Here is a 17,587-nt window from a genome sequence, read left to right on the forward strand (position 1 = left end):
GGGCTTTTAAGATTTGTGAAGTGCTTAACAAATGCTCTTTCATTTTACCCTCACAATAACCCTGGGAGGTCAGTGCTACTATAATCTCCATTTTACAGATGAGGAAACCAAGACACAGACACAGGTGCTGCCCCCACGAGCGGCTATTTGACAGAATCACAGAATGTCCAAGATCTTAGAGATCCTTGGATTTGATCCCCCTCCTCAATTTTACCAAGAAGGAATTTGTCCCTTCCTCGATATGCAACTAGTTGGGCAAGTTACTTCATCCTTCTGGGCCTTAGAGTCAGGAACAAAATCCAGGTATTTCCAGTCCGCTCTTACGGGAGAAGACAACAAACACATCCTGGTCTTGGACTTTGGAAGACCAGAATTGAAATCCCACCTTTGGGACTTCATGAGCTTTGTGACCCTGGGCCAGTCATTTAGGTTTTTGAGTTTGAATTTCCCTGTCTTTGAAGAGGGGAATGATAACATCCCATTTTTCCTCCTTCTCAGGGTTGTTGTGAGGTTCAAATGAGATCCTGACAGTACCTGGCACATAGTAGGTACTTAATAAATGCTTGTTGACTGACTACCTTATCATTTTTCATTATTTTTCCCATAATACCATGCTGTTTACCTCAAAGTTGATAAATTCATGGGTTTACTGAAGGGAAACAATACAAACAAACCTGGTTCCCATTTGTATGATGCCTTGTGAGGAGAAGTCGCAAGTATTGATTAAGTAAGTACCTTTATTAAAAGACAGCTGATAGGACAGTGATAGAGCTCTGGACCTGGAACCAGGAAGACCTGAATTCAGGACACTAGCTTGTGCGTCTCTGGGCAAAAAAAAAAACCAAACCAACTTTGTTTGCCTCAGTTTCTTCAATTGTAAAATGGTGATAATAATACCGCCTACTTTCCAAGGTGGTTATGAAGATCAAATAAGATAGCTTAAAATTGCACTAAGACTTTTTGGACACCTTGTGTAAAAACAGAACATAAGAGCATTCTATATGAAATCCCAAAGCTCTGTTTCATATTGTTCATTTAAAAGAGTAACAAATTCTATACATTACTCTTAAAATCTTTCTTGGTTGGGCTTCCTTCTATATGCTTTTCCGTGCATTTAAAAAAAGGTTTAGACTCCTAAATGTGTATAGTCCCTTCCACCTTTAATATAAGATTGTGTTTGCTATATTAGTTAACAATTTTTATTGAGTTTGTGACCACCTAAAATACCTAGATTCCTACCCCCCCATATGAACTGCCCCACCTTTTTTGGTTTTGCTTAGTGTTACATATATAACAAAGCTCGTTACATACATGATTGGTGTTATTGACATCCTTCCCCTATCCTTATTCTCATCCTCAATTACTCTCCTCCCAATTAAAAAATCAATAGTCAGCTAGGTGGAACAGTATGGCCCAAGGGACAGGAAGGCCTGAGTTCATATTCAACTTCAGAACTTAATAGCTATGTTACCTTGGGCAGGTTACTTAAGCTCTTTTTTATTTTTTTAAATGGCTTCATTTTATTTTTCAGTTGATGTCAGTTTGTTGTTGTTCAGTCATTTCAGTCATGTCTGACTGATACTGGAGCGGTTTGCCATTTCCTTCTTCAGCTCTTTTTTTTGGGGGGGGGGTGGAGCAGAGCAGTGAGGGCTAAGTGACTTGCCCAGGGTCACACAGCTAGTAAGTGTCAAGTGTCTGAGGCTGGATTTGAACTCAGGTCCTCCTGAATCCAGGACCAGCGCTTTATCCACTGCACCACCTAGCTGCCCCCATCTTTCAGCTCATTTTACCGATGAGGAAACTGAGGCAAACAGGATGAAGTGATTTGCTGAGGCACAAACAGCTAGTAAATTTAGCTGAGGCTAGATTTGAACTCGGGTCTTCCTGACTGCAGGCCTGGTGCTCTATCCATTGTGCCACCTAGCTAACCACTTAATTCTGCCTCAGTTTCCTCAATTGTAAAATGGGGTAATAATAGCAACGACCTCTTGGGCTTGTTACGAGGCTAAAATGAGGTAATATTAATAAATAATGATAAACCTCAAAGCAGTATATAGATGCCATTACTATTAATTATAGCAAATAAGCATAGGCAAGAATAGTGAATGGACATGGTGGCTATGCCCCAAAAGGTCTCTTTCTGCACTTTGAGCCCATGACCTTTCCAGCAGGAGTTGGGTAGCATGTTTCATCATCAGTCCTCTGGGAACACTGAAGAACATTTTGTAAGGGACAGTATAAATATGACTTATGTGTGTGTACAGCTTAGCATATACAAATACTTTGTTCCTTTGGGGGACATACCCTTTTGTCCTTGGGAACACTGAAGAACAGAGTGGGGCTATCACTCAGTCCTGCGGCTCATGGCTGGACGCTGTGGTTAATGAATGTAGAGAAGGACAGGCAATCCTTCCCTTGGTGATCACCATGGCCCCAGCCTGAGTCTCTAGGGCAGGCCAGCCGTGATAGGGGTGGGAGGGGGGAGAGAGCTTGGGACTCTGGCTGCTCGGTAGTGGTAAGAAAAATCAGAGTTACAGCAGATTGGCTTCTGATGAACAAACCTCCTTGGGGATGTGGCTGAGCAATTGCGGATCAAGCAATCTGGTATGCAATATTTCCCACCCAGGATGCCACAATTTAGAGAACCCTGCAGTAGTGCATGGGTGAGGAAAGAGGAGAGGAGAATACCAGGAAATGAGGCTGGGGGAACATTGCTACAGGAGGCCTATAGCAATAGAATTATTACACAGAACTGTGATCCAATCCCTCCTGCCTATTGGGAAGGGATGGGGCAAGAGTAGAGTTTGTAGATTCAAAGTATTTGGTAAAAAAAAAAAATATTGTGTAGAAAGGGCCCTTAGAATGGAGGACGGCAGGGCTAGAAGTGTGCTTTGATACCACTGGGGGCAACTGAAGCTCAGAGAGACCTTGGTCCTGGTCACAGTTGCCTAGGCCTAAGAAAGAACCTTAAATGCAGCCAAGAAAAAGTCATCTGGCTCTGGATTTGTATCACTTTTCAAGAAGAAAATGAAGGCCAGACATGGGAAATGATGGAGTTAGGGTAGAGGTTGGATCATCAGTTTTTGAGGGCCTATCAGACCCATCGGGTGTTGTAGGAGAGGGAGATAGTTACAGAGATAAGTAAGACCTGGTGTTTCCTAGCTCCCAACTTCACAAAAGGACATGGCTGTCTTATTCTGCAGCAGAGAGATTGTATGTCTTTGTGTTCATCCGATAAGCATTTATTAACAACCTACTATGTACAAAGTAGGGGCAGCTAGGTGGTGCCATAGTGCACAGAGTGCTGGACCTGGAATCAGGAAGACTCATCTTCCTGAGTTCAAATCTAGCCTCAGACACTTACTAGCTGTGTGACCCTGGGCAAGTCACATAACCCTGTTTGCCTCATTTTCCTCATCTTTAAAACGAGCTGGAGAAGGAAATGACAAGCCACTCCAGTATCATTTTTGTTTGTTTGTTTGTTTGTTTTAGTGAGGCAATTGGGGTTAAGCGACTTGCCTAGGGTCACACAGCTAGTAAGTGTTAAGTGTCTGAGGCTGGATTTGAACTCAGGTCCTCCTGACTTCTGGGCCAGTGCTCTATCCACTGCACCATCTAGCTGCCCCCAGTATCTTTTTTAAGAACATGCCATGCTGAAAAAAAAAAAAAAAGGAACACGCCAAATGGTGGTATAAATAGTCAGACATGATTGAACAACAACAAATGTGCAAGGTATTGTTTCTAGGTGATAGGTATACAAAGACAAAAAAAAAATTCTACTGGAGGTGAAGGGAGACAACAAGGACAGATGAGTCAATATAGAGTAAATGCAAAGCAGTTTGAGAGAGACGGCTGCTAAAAACTAAGCTTAAGACTTTGTTCGATATTGGGAGGCTGACTTCAGAAGGCCATTTTCTCTTTTTGGCTGGCATTTGCTCTGGGGAAGTCTCCAAATATAGTTTAGATACTGCTTGTGTCTAAATGACCATAAACGTGGGTAACAGGTTCCCAGCTCCAATATAAGCATTCAGGGTAACAAACATTTACCAGGTAGAGGACAGCAATGTAAATTGCAGAAAGTACAAGGGATTCTCAGAAGTCTTTAAGCTGATACTTAAAAAACAAAAATAAAAAAGTTACTCCTAGTAGTCCATAACTTTCTCTTAGAAGGGATCTGAACTCAATTGGACAACATGCTGATATTCAGTGAATCACTAGTTCTTTTGTGGTATCATAGTATGGATAAGATTTCTTTTATAAGGCAATAGAATTAAATACAATTAAACAAGCAATGCCCTTCCCATTAGATATATGTTGTCCAAATAACTCACTGTAGGAAGGGAGAAGAGGAACAAGGTCTCAATCTCTTGCAGCCCATGTCCTCTCTTCTCCCCTCTGTTACATGACTTAAACTCCTAACTGTTCCTTTAGCTCCAGGGATCATATGGGAAATCATTTTTTTCCAAGAAGAACCCAGGTAGGAAAATTTTTTCCCTCTCTTCTAGAAGGTCTTATTTCCAAAATTTTGAGCCTTAGGATTATTCTCAAGGTCATCCTTAAGGTTCAAGTTGCCTGAGAAATCTCCTTTCTTTAGCTAGAAAGCTGAATCCTGGAATCATCCTTCATGATCCCATTTGGGGTATATTTCAGAGGCTGGATTTGAATCCAGGTCTTTCTGGCTTCAATGCTGGCTTTTTATTCACCATGCTATGTTGCCACATAGAGGAGTAGGGATTTTTTTTTAAATCCTGGGCAGGACGGAGAGTTAGGTGAGACTGAACGATTGAACAACAAAAAGAAGAGGGGAAAAATATCAAGTCTAGAAAGATAGGTTGGAGATATAGTGGCATAGTAAACCAAGACATTTATATCTTCTCTTAGCAGTAATAGGGCATTACTAAGTGCTTCATGATCGAGGAAGTGACATGGCAAACTCTGTACTATAGGAGTATCATTTGGCAGCTGGGAGGGGAATGGACTGGAGAGGAAAGAGATGTGAGGCAAGAAGATAAGTTATGAGGCATGAGCTAGTGGTGTAGTTACTGCGTGAGTGGAGAGATTGCAGCAAGAGATGATATGCGGTGAGAGTGAGTGGAGATATTGCAGAGTGAGAATGGACAAGGCCTGGCAACAGATTGGATATGGGTAGTGAAGGAAGGGGAAAGGTCAAATGATCACTCCAAGGCTGCAAACAGGAAAGGTGGTGCCCTCAACAGAAATAGGGGAGTTAGGGAAAGGGGTGAGTTTTTTGGGAAAAGCAACAAATTCTGTTTTGAATATCTTGAGTCTGGGATACCTACAATCTAATCGGACATGTCCAACAGATGTTTAATGCCTCTTTTGTATCCTTAGTACTTAGTATGGTACCTGAAACATAGTAAGCTAAGTAAATGCTTGCTGATTGATTGATTGGTGGGGATGATGTGGCAGTAGAATTCAGAAGAGAGCTGGATGTATAGATTTGGGAGCCCTCTGCAAAGAGATGATTGAACCAATGGGAATTGACCTTCTCAAAAGGTAGAGAGAAAAAGACCCATGAAAAGCCATGGGGGACATCCAAAGTTAATGATAATGGTGATGGTGATAGCTATTATTTATATAGCTCTTACTATGCGCCAGGCACTGTGCCAGATGCTTTACAAATATTATCTCATTTGATCCTCACAACAACCCTGAGAGGGAGGTGCTATCATTATTCCCATTTAACAGCTGAAGAAGCTAAGGCAAATTGAGTGAGTGTCTGAGGCTGGATTCGAACTCAGGTCTTCCCAACTCCAGGCCAATGCTCTATCCACTGGAGCACCTAGCTGCCCCTAGTGGGTGAGTTAATGGGTGAGACATTGATGATGATCCAGTAAAGGAGATGAGGAGAAATTAGACAGAAAAACTAGGAGAGAGCAGTTTTATGAAAATTCAGGGAAAAGAGAATACCTGGAAGGAAGAGTTGGTCACTAGTGTTATAGGCTGCAGAGAGGTTATGGCAGAAGAACACGGAGAAAAGGTTGTTGGAGCTGGCAATTAAGCACTCAGTGGTAACCTTAGGGAGAACAGTCTCAGTTGAGTGGTGAGGGTGGGAGCCAGATTGTTATGGGTTGATAAGTGAGAGAGAGGAAACGGAGGCAACAAAGGTAGATGGATTTTCTTTTTAAGAAGTTTGGTTGTGAAGGCAAAGACAAACAGAATGATAGTTTGAGGGGATGACAGGCTCAGGGGAACAGGAATGAAGTTTTTTATTTTTATTTTTTGTCTTTTAAAGGAACAGGGAGACATGGGCATGTTTGTAAACTGCAGGAAAGGAGTCAATAGATGGGGAGAGATTAGAGATTAGACAGAGGATGACTCAAAGGTCAGGGTCTCAGAGGAGAAAAGAGAAGGGGATAAAGGGTACAAGGAGAGGGGATATCCTTATGAAGAAGCAAAAACCATTTGTTGGTGACAACATCTCTGTGAGGTAAGTAGTTTATTCATAAATACATGTATATATAATGTTTATTTATATATACATTTATATTTAACTATATAAATATAGTTATATTATATATTAGTATATAAATATATTTACAATGTTTTATCTATATTTATATGTAAGCATGTAAATATATACAATATATACATTTATATATAATTATATAAATATATTTATAACATATTATCTATATTTCTAGATAAGCCTATAAATATATTTATAATTTATACATAGATATAAGTATATAAATATATTTATAATATATACTATTCATTTTACAGGTGAGGAAACTGAGGCACAGAGAGCTTATATGACTTGTCCAGGGTCACACAGCTAGTAAGAGTTTAAAGCAAGGTTCAAACTCAATTCTTCCTGTCTCCCAAGTCCAACACTCTATCCACTGCACTAAGCTACCTTGCTAAGTCCTCTCAGCAGCATCCTCGTGAGGAAGGTAGTGATTGTCACCTTTTTATAAATGATGAAACTCACCCTCAGAGGAGTAAAGTGAAATTCTCAAGGTCACACAGCTACAGAGTGCTATGGCCGGGGTTCAAACTCAGCTGTTTTGATGCAAGTCGAGTCCCCTTTCCTCTATTCCATTCTGCTGTTTTACGTGGGATCCCATGCCTGTCTGCACCACTCTATGTACAACCCATTAGTTTGTTCTTTTTATGTCTGTAGTCCCCATGGGTCAGCACATCCAGAGGGAGCACTTAGAAAACTCCGGAATCCTAACTTTTTACTATAACACGTACAATAGGGAATGGTGTTCTGATGCCCTCAGAGTCTGCATGTCTGGGATTGCTTTTCCTTAGAGTATGTTTTTGCCTTGGAATCTTTGAGTTTCTGCCAATCGAGAATTACCGGTAGTGATGGAGATGGTGATCTGATTTGTGTATTTGTGTGTTCTCCTTCTAGATGCCTTAGGACTCCATGGAGCTGCCCTGTGGGTCCTGGGCTTTGTAGCCAGCATACCGCAGGTGACTCTGGTACCTTCAGCTGTCTCATTGATGCTCATTGTCCCCTGACAAGTCCAGCTACTCCTCGGTCATCCTCTCAGCATCCTGCCTGAATCATGGAAGCTCCTGATGCTGCTGTGGCATCTCTGATAGATTTTGACAGCGAGCCATCCACCCTGGCCCCCTCCGAATCACCTCCTTCAAAACCCAGGGATGGAAGCAGCTCCCTTGGTGATGGGGCGTCAGAGAGTGACACCACCGAGTCGGCAGACAGTGAGAATGATATGGGGGAGTCCCCAACCCACCCGACCTGGGACCATTATCACCGCTCCTCATCCAATGAGTCCTTCTCTTCCAACCAGAGTACGGAGTCAGCCAAGGACGAGGAGTCTGTGGGACTCCGGGAATTTATGCGGAACTATGTTGAAAAGATCTTCTCTGGAGGGTAAGTGATAAAAATATTGTGGGGCAGTGTAGAATTCTGCATTAAAGGGTGGATTTCTGGCACTACTCTTAGCTCACTGTGTGACCTTGGGTAAGTCACTTCCTTTCCTATATTGAATACCTTTGTTCTTTTGGGTAAGATTGCACAATGAAGGTAGCCCAGCAGCCAGGGTTTGTGGGAGCCTCCCTCTTATTTAGAGGCCTAACCTTGACTTATCTGCCTTTTCTTCTTGCAGAGAAGACTTAGACCAAGAAGAGAAAGCCAAGTTCGGAGAGTTCTGCAGCAGTGAAAATGGGAAAGGTCGGGAGTGGTTTGCCCGATACGTGAGTGCACAGGTGAGGATCAGAGTTAGGGGAAGGGATGCAAGGGAAGAGGGGATGATGAATCTTGAAAGAGGCTGCCAGCATCATTGGGTTTGATGGGATGGCTCGTCCCCACTGCCACAGGCAGGCAGGAGGGAGCCATGAGGTTGGTGCTGATGGAGATCCTCTTAACAATGATCTTTTGAGTCTGGCTGCTCAGCAGCCTGGCCCTCTGGTTATAAGGAGGAGACTGATCTCTGCCTCTCTTTGGCCTTTTTCCCGGACAGCGCTGCAATTCCAAGTGTGTCTCTGAGCCGACTTTCTACCGTCTGGTGCAGTCCTTCGCGGTGGTGCTGTTTGAGTAAGTTGGGCAGCTGGTCTAAGATTTTAGCCTGGAGATCTCGTCCAATGCCCCTTCCCTCTGCTCCACCCTCTGGTCTGCCTTATGTCAGCTTTTGGGAGGCTGCTGGTTATTAATGGTGCACCCTACTAAGGGAATCCAGATATACATTCTACTCTTGGCTCTTTCAACTGAAGAGCTGGGTCATTGCCACCATTAAACTCATCTGCAAAGATGGAGATGGCGTGATGCCTTATACTGGACAAGAAAAGGAGAAATTTCTGCAAAGCTACATGGTGTACCCAAAGTCTTAGTGCCTTTTTAAAAAAAATGCTCTTAAGGCTTAAGACTGCACTAAGGGGGCGGCTAGGTGGCACAGTGGATAAAGCACTGGCCTTGTATTCAGGAGTACCTGAGTTCAAATCCAACCTCAGACACTTGACACTTACTAGCTGTGTGACCCTGGGCAAGTCACTTAACCCCCATTGCCCCACAAAAAAAAAAAAAAAGAATGAATAAGACTTCACTAAGACTTTTGGGACACCAAGTACCAAATAACAGTACCCATATGATACTGAAAATACTCCTCTATTTACATCCCAAAATAAATCTCTGGGGGGAAAATGTGAATAAGGGACAAAATCAGGAACTCTGGGGTATTCCTCTTTCTCACTATTTCACAAATTGCCCTCAATTTGAAGTCCTGTCCTAAGCCAGGAAGCTTTCACAATTTCAGCTGTGGTTTGTGTATGTATGTGTGTTTTATGGATTTTTGCTTTTACTAGCCACAGAGTACCTTAATTCTCCTAATAGTTCCACTTTAGCTTTTTTTTTTTTTTTTTTGGAAAGAGATGGCGTCTAAAGCCCAAGAAACAGCCCATCATAAATTCTCCATTGCCCTGTTAGCAATTGACTTGTTCTGAAGGAGTCAAGAAGACTCCAGTTCAAATCCAGCCTCAGATACTCACTAGCTGTGTGACCCTGGGCAAATCACTTCACCCTCTTTGCCTCAGTCTCCTTATCTGTAAAATGAGTTGGAGAAGGAGATGGCAAACCACTCCACTATCTTTGCCAAGAAAACCCCAAACAGGGTTACCAAGAGTCAGACAGGACTGAACAACAACTGTTCTAATCAATGGAGAATTACCTGAGCAGAGTGGCCAAGATCAGCATTTCTCTGCAGCAGAATGAGAAATCTTTACCTGACAGTGGAAATCAGAGGCTAGGAACAGCTGGGGTGTGAGTAAATTCTCCTAGGAGAAGCACTCAGGCTAAGTAGTGATTATATGCAGTTGTGCGACATTCTTCCTGAGCAAAGACCTAGAATTTGTCTCAATTTCCTGTTGTGAAGGGCTTTATACTAGGTACCCGCCCAGCCTCCCAGTAAATGGATGCTTTAAAAGTGATATTTGGTGACCTCAGACAGGCATGAATCTTTCTCCACCAGTATCAATTAGTCTCTGCTGGAGGCTTTCACCCCAGTCAGCTTTTGTCAGATGACTTGAGGGTGGTGGAGAGGAGAGCCTGGAAATTAAGAGATTTGGGTTCTAGTCCCACCCCAGCAATTAACTAGCTGTGTGACCTTTGAGCAAGTACTTACCCTTTCTGGGCTTCACCTGTAAAATGAGGCTATTGCATTGAACCTCTGAGTCCTATTCTAGCCCTATTTAATTTAGGAATCAGATTCAGACCTACAAGGAACATCTAGTCTAACTAGTCCAATATTTTATTGATGGGGAAATGGAGGCAAAGAGAAGTTATATGACTTGCCTAAGATCTTGTGGCTAGTAAAGTGTCTTCCTAATTCCAAGTTTAGTGTCCTGTTAGCTATATCATGCTGGCTCTTGTGGGTTCAGAGCCTGCTTCTGTTGCTTATTCCCCATGTGACCTTAGGCAAGTCATTTTTCTCTCTGGACTATAGTTTCCTGCATTCTTAAAATGAGGAAGGTGGGCTAGATCATCCCTAAGATTAGATAAAAGTATTCTGAGGATGGTCCTCTGTCCTGACAAGGACACCTAATTGTGGCAAAGAGCCACAAAGAGCCCACTTTCTAAGAGAATCTCCTTGGGGGTTGACAAAAGCATGTTTGTAGCAGGTTATGGACTTCCCTGATCGAGATAAAGTAGCCTAGGGATTCCCTGACCAATGTTCTTTTTTCTTCTTTTAGGTGTCATCAAATGGATGATTTTGGGCCAGCAAAGAACCTAATGACCATGTGTTTCACGTACTACCATATTGGTAAGTCATCTAGTTTTATTTCCTTTGGCATTTGAACACTTATTGAGAGCTCTTCTAAGCCTGGTAAATTTGGGGGTTGAGGATGACTTCAGGGCAAAGGGTTTCCTTCCCTTCAATTCAACATTAAGCATGTATCGTGCACAAGGAACTGAATATACACAGCAAACCCTGCCCAACAGAAGCTTACATTCTATTAGAATGTTAAGTGACTTTCCCAAGGTCACATCTAAATGAAGATTGGGACCTTGGCCTCCTGACTCTCAGCCCATTCTTTTTACTGTATACTTCACCACCCGAAAAGACCTATTTTCACAACTGTAAAATATTTAACAGTGAGATCTGGGTTCTAGTCCTGGTATGATGTTGGACAAGTTGTTTCCAGTCTCTGGGCCTTAGGCTTCTCATCCATCAAATAGAAATTTGACTTAGATGATGACTAAGATCCCTTCAGGCTTGATCATTCTAATCAAGTGATACATTTATTCATTACACACTTATTGAACACCCACCAAGCACAAAGCCTTATGCTAAATGCTTCCTTTGAGGTGAATGCAAAAATATATAAAATCTAGTCCCTGCCTTCAAGGAGTTTACAGTTTATTATAAGAATGTGGTAGACATATAATAACCATAATACTTAGCTCTAGGTTATTCCCCAATATGGAGATCTGGCTAACTGAATTTGTGTTGCCAGATTTCATAATTCCCTGAGCCCCAAATTGGGTCCTACCATTTGTCATGTTAAGGGCTAAAATTCTAGCTAGTCTGTCTAAAATATCTAATGAGTGGTCGCCAATCAATTACAAGCTTTAGCAAGAGTTAGACTTTTAAGCATTTATTAAGGAGAATAAGAATTTGGTAAAGAGAGAGAGAAAGGCCTAGATTCCTATCTATTAAAGGGAGAGCACATTCTAGCTCCCTTCTCCGCCAGAGTCCTCAGGAAAGAGCCCTAGAGTCCGCGCCAGTCTCTTCCTTCCTCCTCCCACTAGTCCGCGTCACTTCCTCCCGCCAAGAACTCTTCTACAGTAAGTATCCAGCAGGTGGCGTCATTCCAATCGTTACAGTCCCCCCTGTTGTTCCTCAAGAAACAAAATGTTTCCTTGACGGAACAGTAAAAACAATATAATAACTATTACTAACTAATAATATGTGAACAACAATATAGAAAAGGAAGAGAGGAAAGTTTTGTCCAGAGGGGCGATTTTTTTTTTTTGTCCTCATGAACCGACGCTTTGACATTAGTCTTGCAAAGGGAGGGCCTCTGCAGAGAATACATGTTACAGATGGTGTATATTATAACAGAAAGAGAAAAAAAAAAACAACAAATCAAAACTGTTCATTTAAAGTCTCTGAAAGTCTTTTCTCAGATGTCCTCTAGGTGTAGTCGTGGAATGGAAGTCTTTTCAGGGGTTGATGTGTGGATGCTGGTAATCAGCCAGGAAAATTTCCTACAAAATTGAGCTTAACACAACTTTAAAATAGCTTTGTCAATAATCAAATCAAACAATGAAAGTTCTCAAAAACATGTCTAAGGGAATTCAGAATCTTGGTTTTTACACATGAAACATATAATAAAACAAAAATTGAAACATTCTTTAAAATTATAATATTACTATAGTCCCCCCTTATGGAGGGTAATTGAGAAGACAATTGCTGTGATATTAATTTTTCAAAATAATTTTTATCTTTGTTTCATCACTTTTTGCATCATCTGCCTAATCATCCTCATGCCATTATGAGAAATTTAAAAAATCTAATATAATTGGTAACAGGTATCAAGGCCAAATTCAACAGTGTATTTATCATGACACCTGAGATAATTATGGGTGTTACCATAAAAGAACAGAGAAATGATGGGATATGAGCATTCCCACACTTGAGCAATATGTACTGCCCATACAGTATGCCAGGCTTAAAATAGGTGGATGGAATATATGTCCATGCCACCGAACATATTGGAAGAAACTGAGTCAGACTTAATCAGATGCATGGGATTGAGATGTCCATGGCATCAGGCATATAGGAGGGAGCATAGAAGCCAGGTGTAGAAGTGAGATGGGTGGGATCAATACTTCCAGCCATCTGTACAATATTGTGGGGAAAAATAAAATAAAATATTAAACCAAGAGAATCCAACCTCAACTTTTGTCAAAAGCCGTTCCCTTGGCCATACCTTGACTTCATGCATGTCTCCCCTCATGTGACAGTTCAGTGTCTGCTCTTGCATGTATTCCTCTTGTGATTGGATGGCATCTTGGCCAACTGACATCTGATAACTCAGAATAAAGGCAATTAATGTCTTAAATGATAAGTTCCCATAATCCAAGTCTCATATGGACTTAAAAATTGAGGATAATAAATGATTGCAAAAAATGTGAATACATCTTGACTCAGAACACAATATATAATTATGCAACAATTTCAAATGATACCCCTTTTTTTAACTTAGTATACAATTACTTTTTTGAAAAATCTGAACATATTTAAATACAAGTTAAAGCACAACACAATCTCAAAGACAACTTTTACAAATGTTCCCCTCTTTTTTTTTTTTTTTTGGAATATGCTTATCAAAAATAATACTTCTAGAATCAATTTACACTTGCCATGGCAAACAATTTGCCAGGGAAATGCTTTAAAGAGTTTGATCAAATAATCAGTTAAAAAAAAATAACAAAAACAAACAACTCAGACTATGGGAGCACAATACTCCTAGAATTAACATTGTATAATAAAAACAAAACCATCTTGCAATGTTTCAAAATTAGATAGACAAATGAATAGAAGAAAATACACATGGAACAATAAAAGACAATGAAATTCAAACTAAGGAAATATAAATGAATATGAACTTAATAAGAGTATTATAAAATATAAACTTGATCACATGACTATAAAAAAACTTTTACAAATATTCTCCTTGTTTTAAAAACTAAGTATAAAACACAACCTCAAAAGCATGAAAATCTCTATGAAAATAAACCCATACCATTAATTTCAAAATGTATATGTAATAGCATAGAAATCCTATGTAACCTCTGAACTGATACTGTTAATAATCTGAGTGAATTCAGAACACTCTTGATTCCGATATCCAAAATCCCCAATACTCATATCAATACCTTGCTGCTTACTTCTACATTTCTGTAAAATATATACCCTTCCATGGCAAAAGCAGAGTCTTGAACTATGTTGATGATTGTCATTCTTATTCAGCTTAAGTTTTTCTTCTTTAACCCCTCTATATTGTCTGTCAGTCTTTTCACCATACAAATGCTTTATAAGATTACTAATGAAAGACAAAAGCAGGTTAGCAAAATTATGAACAAAACGAGCATATCTGGAATTTAAAGAGTTTTCTAAGATTGTCTCAAAAGCACAGCCAGGCCGGGGAAGGGCTGAGCCTGAAGCTGCAAATGCAGGTAGAAAAAGTTGAGCATGCGCATCAGATCTCTGGACTTCCCAGGCAGGGGAAGCTATGGGCTTGGCCATGGGAGGAGTAAAGGGTGGGGTCTGGAGAGGAGGGGAGGGACCAGAGCAATTTGAATCAGACTTGATTTTGAACTCAGGCCTGGATTCCTCTTCCCCCACTTTGCCTCCAGGTGCTAAGGGATTAAAAGCTTCTAGAGGGTGGGTCATTGCCTCCAGGCATGCAAAATTAGAGCAACAATTAGTGTTAGAACTGGGAAAAGCTGCAGGAATCTCTTCAGGTTTCTCTGAAAAAGCATGGTTGGGAGAGTGGGAGATATTTCCTTGTGTGAGTAAGTTGCTGGGTCTTTTAACAAAAATAAAAAGAAAAATAGAAAATCCACAAAAACAAAGCATTAACATGATCTTATCTCCCATTTGTCTGGTTAAACAGACTAAAATCAAAAATAGGATAATTAGGGAGTCTAAAAGGTCCATTCGAAAAAATTTGAAGGAAAACACAGCCAGTACACCAGTACTTAGCAGTTAAAGGGAGAGGGAGGGGAAATTTCTTACCCAACCAGAAGATCAGAAGAAGACTGAGGGTTAGCTTTCCTCTTCGTGGTCAGCCATCTGTTAAGGGCTAAAATTCTAGCTAGTCTGTCTAAAATATCTAATGAGTGGTCGCCAATCAATTACAAGCTTTAGCAAGAGTTAGACTTTTAAGCATTTATTAAGGAGAATAAGAATTTGGTAAAGAGAGAGAGAAAGGCCTAGATTCCTATCTATTAAAGGGAGAGCACATTCTAGCTCCCTTCTCCGCCAGAGTCCTCAGGAAAGAGCCCTAGAGTCCGCGCCAGTCTCTTCCTTCCTCCTCCCACTAGTCCGCGTCACTTCCTCCCGCCAAGAACTCTTCTACAGTAAGTATCCAGCAGGTGGCGTCATTCCAATCGTTACAGTCACCACTTGAATTGTTGGCTGCAGTGGAAGGATGGACAATTATTCAGTCAGGGTCCCCTGCCCATCACCTGAAGTAACAAACTTCCTGAATACCCACTCTGTGCAGGAGCCTTAGATAAGACTTGGTCCCTATGTTCCAGAAATTTACAGTCTAATAACAGAGAAAGTCAGGCACCATGCTAAACATTGGGAATACAAATGCAGCAGAAAGACAATTCTTGCCTTTAAGGAGTTTAGATTGTAATGGGGGAGGCAGAACTTGGAAGGGGGAGGGCAAAGAGAAGATGCAGGTACCAGGCAGGGTTAGAGAAGGTTGGGGGTAGGAGTACATCATGGAAAGGATGGTAGATGTGGTTGACCTGGCTAGTTTTTTAAAACAGAGATTCTGGGAGCAGCGATCCAATCTGAGGCTCAGACGTGGAGGGTACTTCCAATGGTAAATTCTAGAGCTGGAGTGAGGCTTCAGGATGAAGAACTGGGGCATGGTAGAGGAAGTCAGCAATATAGCCTAGAGAGGAAGGAGGAATCCACTGAATGTTCCCTAATTAAAAAAAAAAAAACATTAATTTAAGCAAAACCTAGCCACCAGAGTAATCACATCTGACAGCATATGTGTCATCCTTAGTCCTCCAGCTCTCTCTACTGAAATCAAGACTGGCCATTGCAATTACTCTGAATCATCGGCATTTTACCATTGTTTTCCCTTACATTATTATAGTTATTGTGTACATCAGTCCCTTGATTCTACTTTCTTTGCTCTGAATCATTCTAAATAGTTTTGCCTACACTTATCTAGATGCCTCATACTCCTTCTTTTAATAGGATAATAATATTTCATTATATTTATAAACTACTCATTTATCCAGCCATTCCCCAAAGGGGATAGGCACCTGCTTTTGTTTCCTTTGGGTTTTTTTTTTTGGTACCATAAAGAAAGTTACTAGAAATATTGTATAATAGATATGATCTTTCTTGTTATCATTGACTTTCCTGGGGGGATATGTAGAAAGTTGACTGTCCAGAGGAGGGAAACAAGTCTTTGAGCTCCTAGGCAAGGGAAACTAATTGATACATTGGTGGGACATTTCAGGATTGAATTGTAACCAATGGGAGAGTTATATACCTCTGGCCATTCTTTTCTGAGAAATAAGCCATAAGATTGTCTGCTGGAAGGGAGGTGAAGAAGGATGAAATGAGACCCATTCACCATGGAAATATAAAACCCCCTTGTTAGGCAGTGAAAATTATTTCCCCTTTGTCATGAATGTGTGATCTTCCCCAGGTCTATTTCTTCCTGGCATATTCTTTTTTTTTTTTTGGTGGTACAATGAGGGTTAAGTGACTTGCCCAGGGTCACACAGCTAGTAAGTGTCAAGTGTCTGAGGATGGATTTGAACTCAGGTCCTCTTGAATCCAAGACCGGTGCTTTATCCACTGCACCACCCAGCTTCCCCTGGCATATTCTAATAGGTGGAGTCTAAGGTCAATCTGAGGGCATCATGAGTTGTCCCATGGAATGGGAGGTCCCTGTTCTTTGGTCATAGACTAGAGTAGTCAAATGATGGAGCTTGAACCTGAATCATCTCTACGGTCCCTTCCATCCCTCAATCTTATGATTCTCCAAGGCCTAAGTTTCTAAGAAGCCTTGCAGTCTGATTCTACACCTACATTGTATATGGTACAGAGGTCTCTTTATTTGGAATCAGTCGGAGCCTAGGTCTTCTCAGCAAGTGGGCAATCCTGAGCAAATCAGTCCCCCTTTTCTTGGGTCTTTTGCTGCCCATGTAAGATGAGGAGGTTGGACAAGGGCACTCTCTGACTCTAAATCCTTCTGTCCTCAATCTCCCTGCTTCTCTAGACAGTGAGATTTGGGAAAGAATCTTTCTGCTACCCAAAGATATAATCTTCCGCAAACGTGTGCAAAATGGAAGTTGGATGGTTTTTCAGTTCTTCCTCTCACCTCTTCCATTTGTGGATCCTATTGAGTGGAACGAGGACCTGTGAGGGTTTTTTGTTTTTGTTTTTTGGTAGGTAAACCCCACATGCTGCCCCTAGAGTCCAAGGAGAAACCTGCAGGCAGCATCGACTCCTACCTGAAGTCTGCCAACAGCTGGCTGGCAGAAAAGAAGGACATCGCAGAGCGTCTCCTGAAAACTACGTCTGCAAAAACGGAAAATGTGAAAGGCTTTTTCGGAGGCTTGGAAACCAAGCTGAAGGGACCACTGACCAAGAAAAATGAGTAAGTGTTGCCCTAGTTTTCTGTTTGTGGGCTTTATTTGGAGAACTCAGTCACGTGGGCTTGGCAAAGCTTGGGGGAAGATGCTGTTTGCTCCATGTATGTAACATGGGAGAGAACAGGAGGATGCTTTGTTCTTGATCAGCAGCCTGGTGGAACAAATCCTCGTTAGATCTTGGTGGTCTCCAGGACTAGACAGAAGTGCATTGGTCCCTCTAACTCAGGAGTTTGT

At 41.3% G+C, this 17,587-nt stretch overlaps 1 protein-coding gene across 3 annotated transcripts in view; it reads left to right on the plus strand.

The window, feature by feature from the left end:
* The window catches only part of KIAA0513 (KIAA0513 ortholog), a 93,255-nt gene that overhangs the window by 52,677 nt on the left and 22,991 nt on the right, over positions 1-17,587 (plus strand). For all 3 annotated transcript variants that reach the window (XM_043981796.1, XM_043981797.1, XM_043981795.1), the window contains 5 exons: positions 7,385-7,870; positions 8,106-8,205; positions 8,460-8,533; positions 10,681-10,751; positions 17,151-17,358. In XM_043981796.1, coding sequence (XP_043837731.1) covers positions 7,542-7,870; positions 8,106-8,205; positions 8,460-8,533; positions 10,681-10,751; positions 17,151-17,358 — 782 coding nt within the window. In that variant the 5' untranslated portion in view covers positions 7,385-7,541. The remainder of the gene's footprint in view (positions 1-7,384; positions 7,871-8,105; positions 8,206-8,459; positions 8,534-10,680; positions 10,752-17,150; positions 17,359-17,587) is intronic.

This window comes from Dromiciops gliroides, chromosome 2 (genome assembly GCF_019393635.1).
Source record: "Dromiciops gliroides isolate mDroGli1 chromosome 2, mDroGli1.pri, whole genome shotgun sequence".
Taxonomy (NCBI): domain Eukaryota; kingdom Metazoa; phylum Chordata; class Mammalia; order Microbiotheria; family Microbiotheriidae; genus Dromiciops; species Dromiciops gliroides.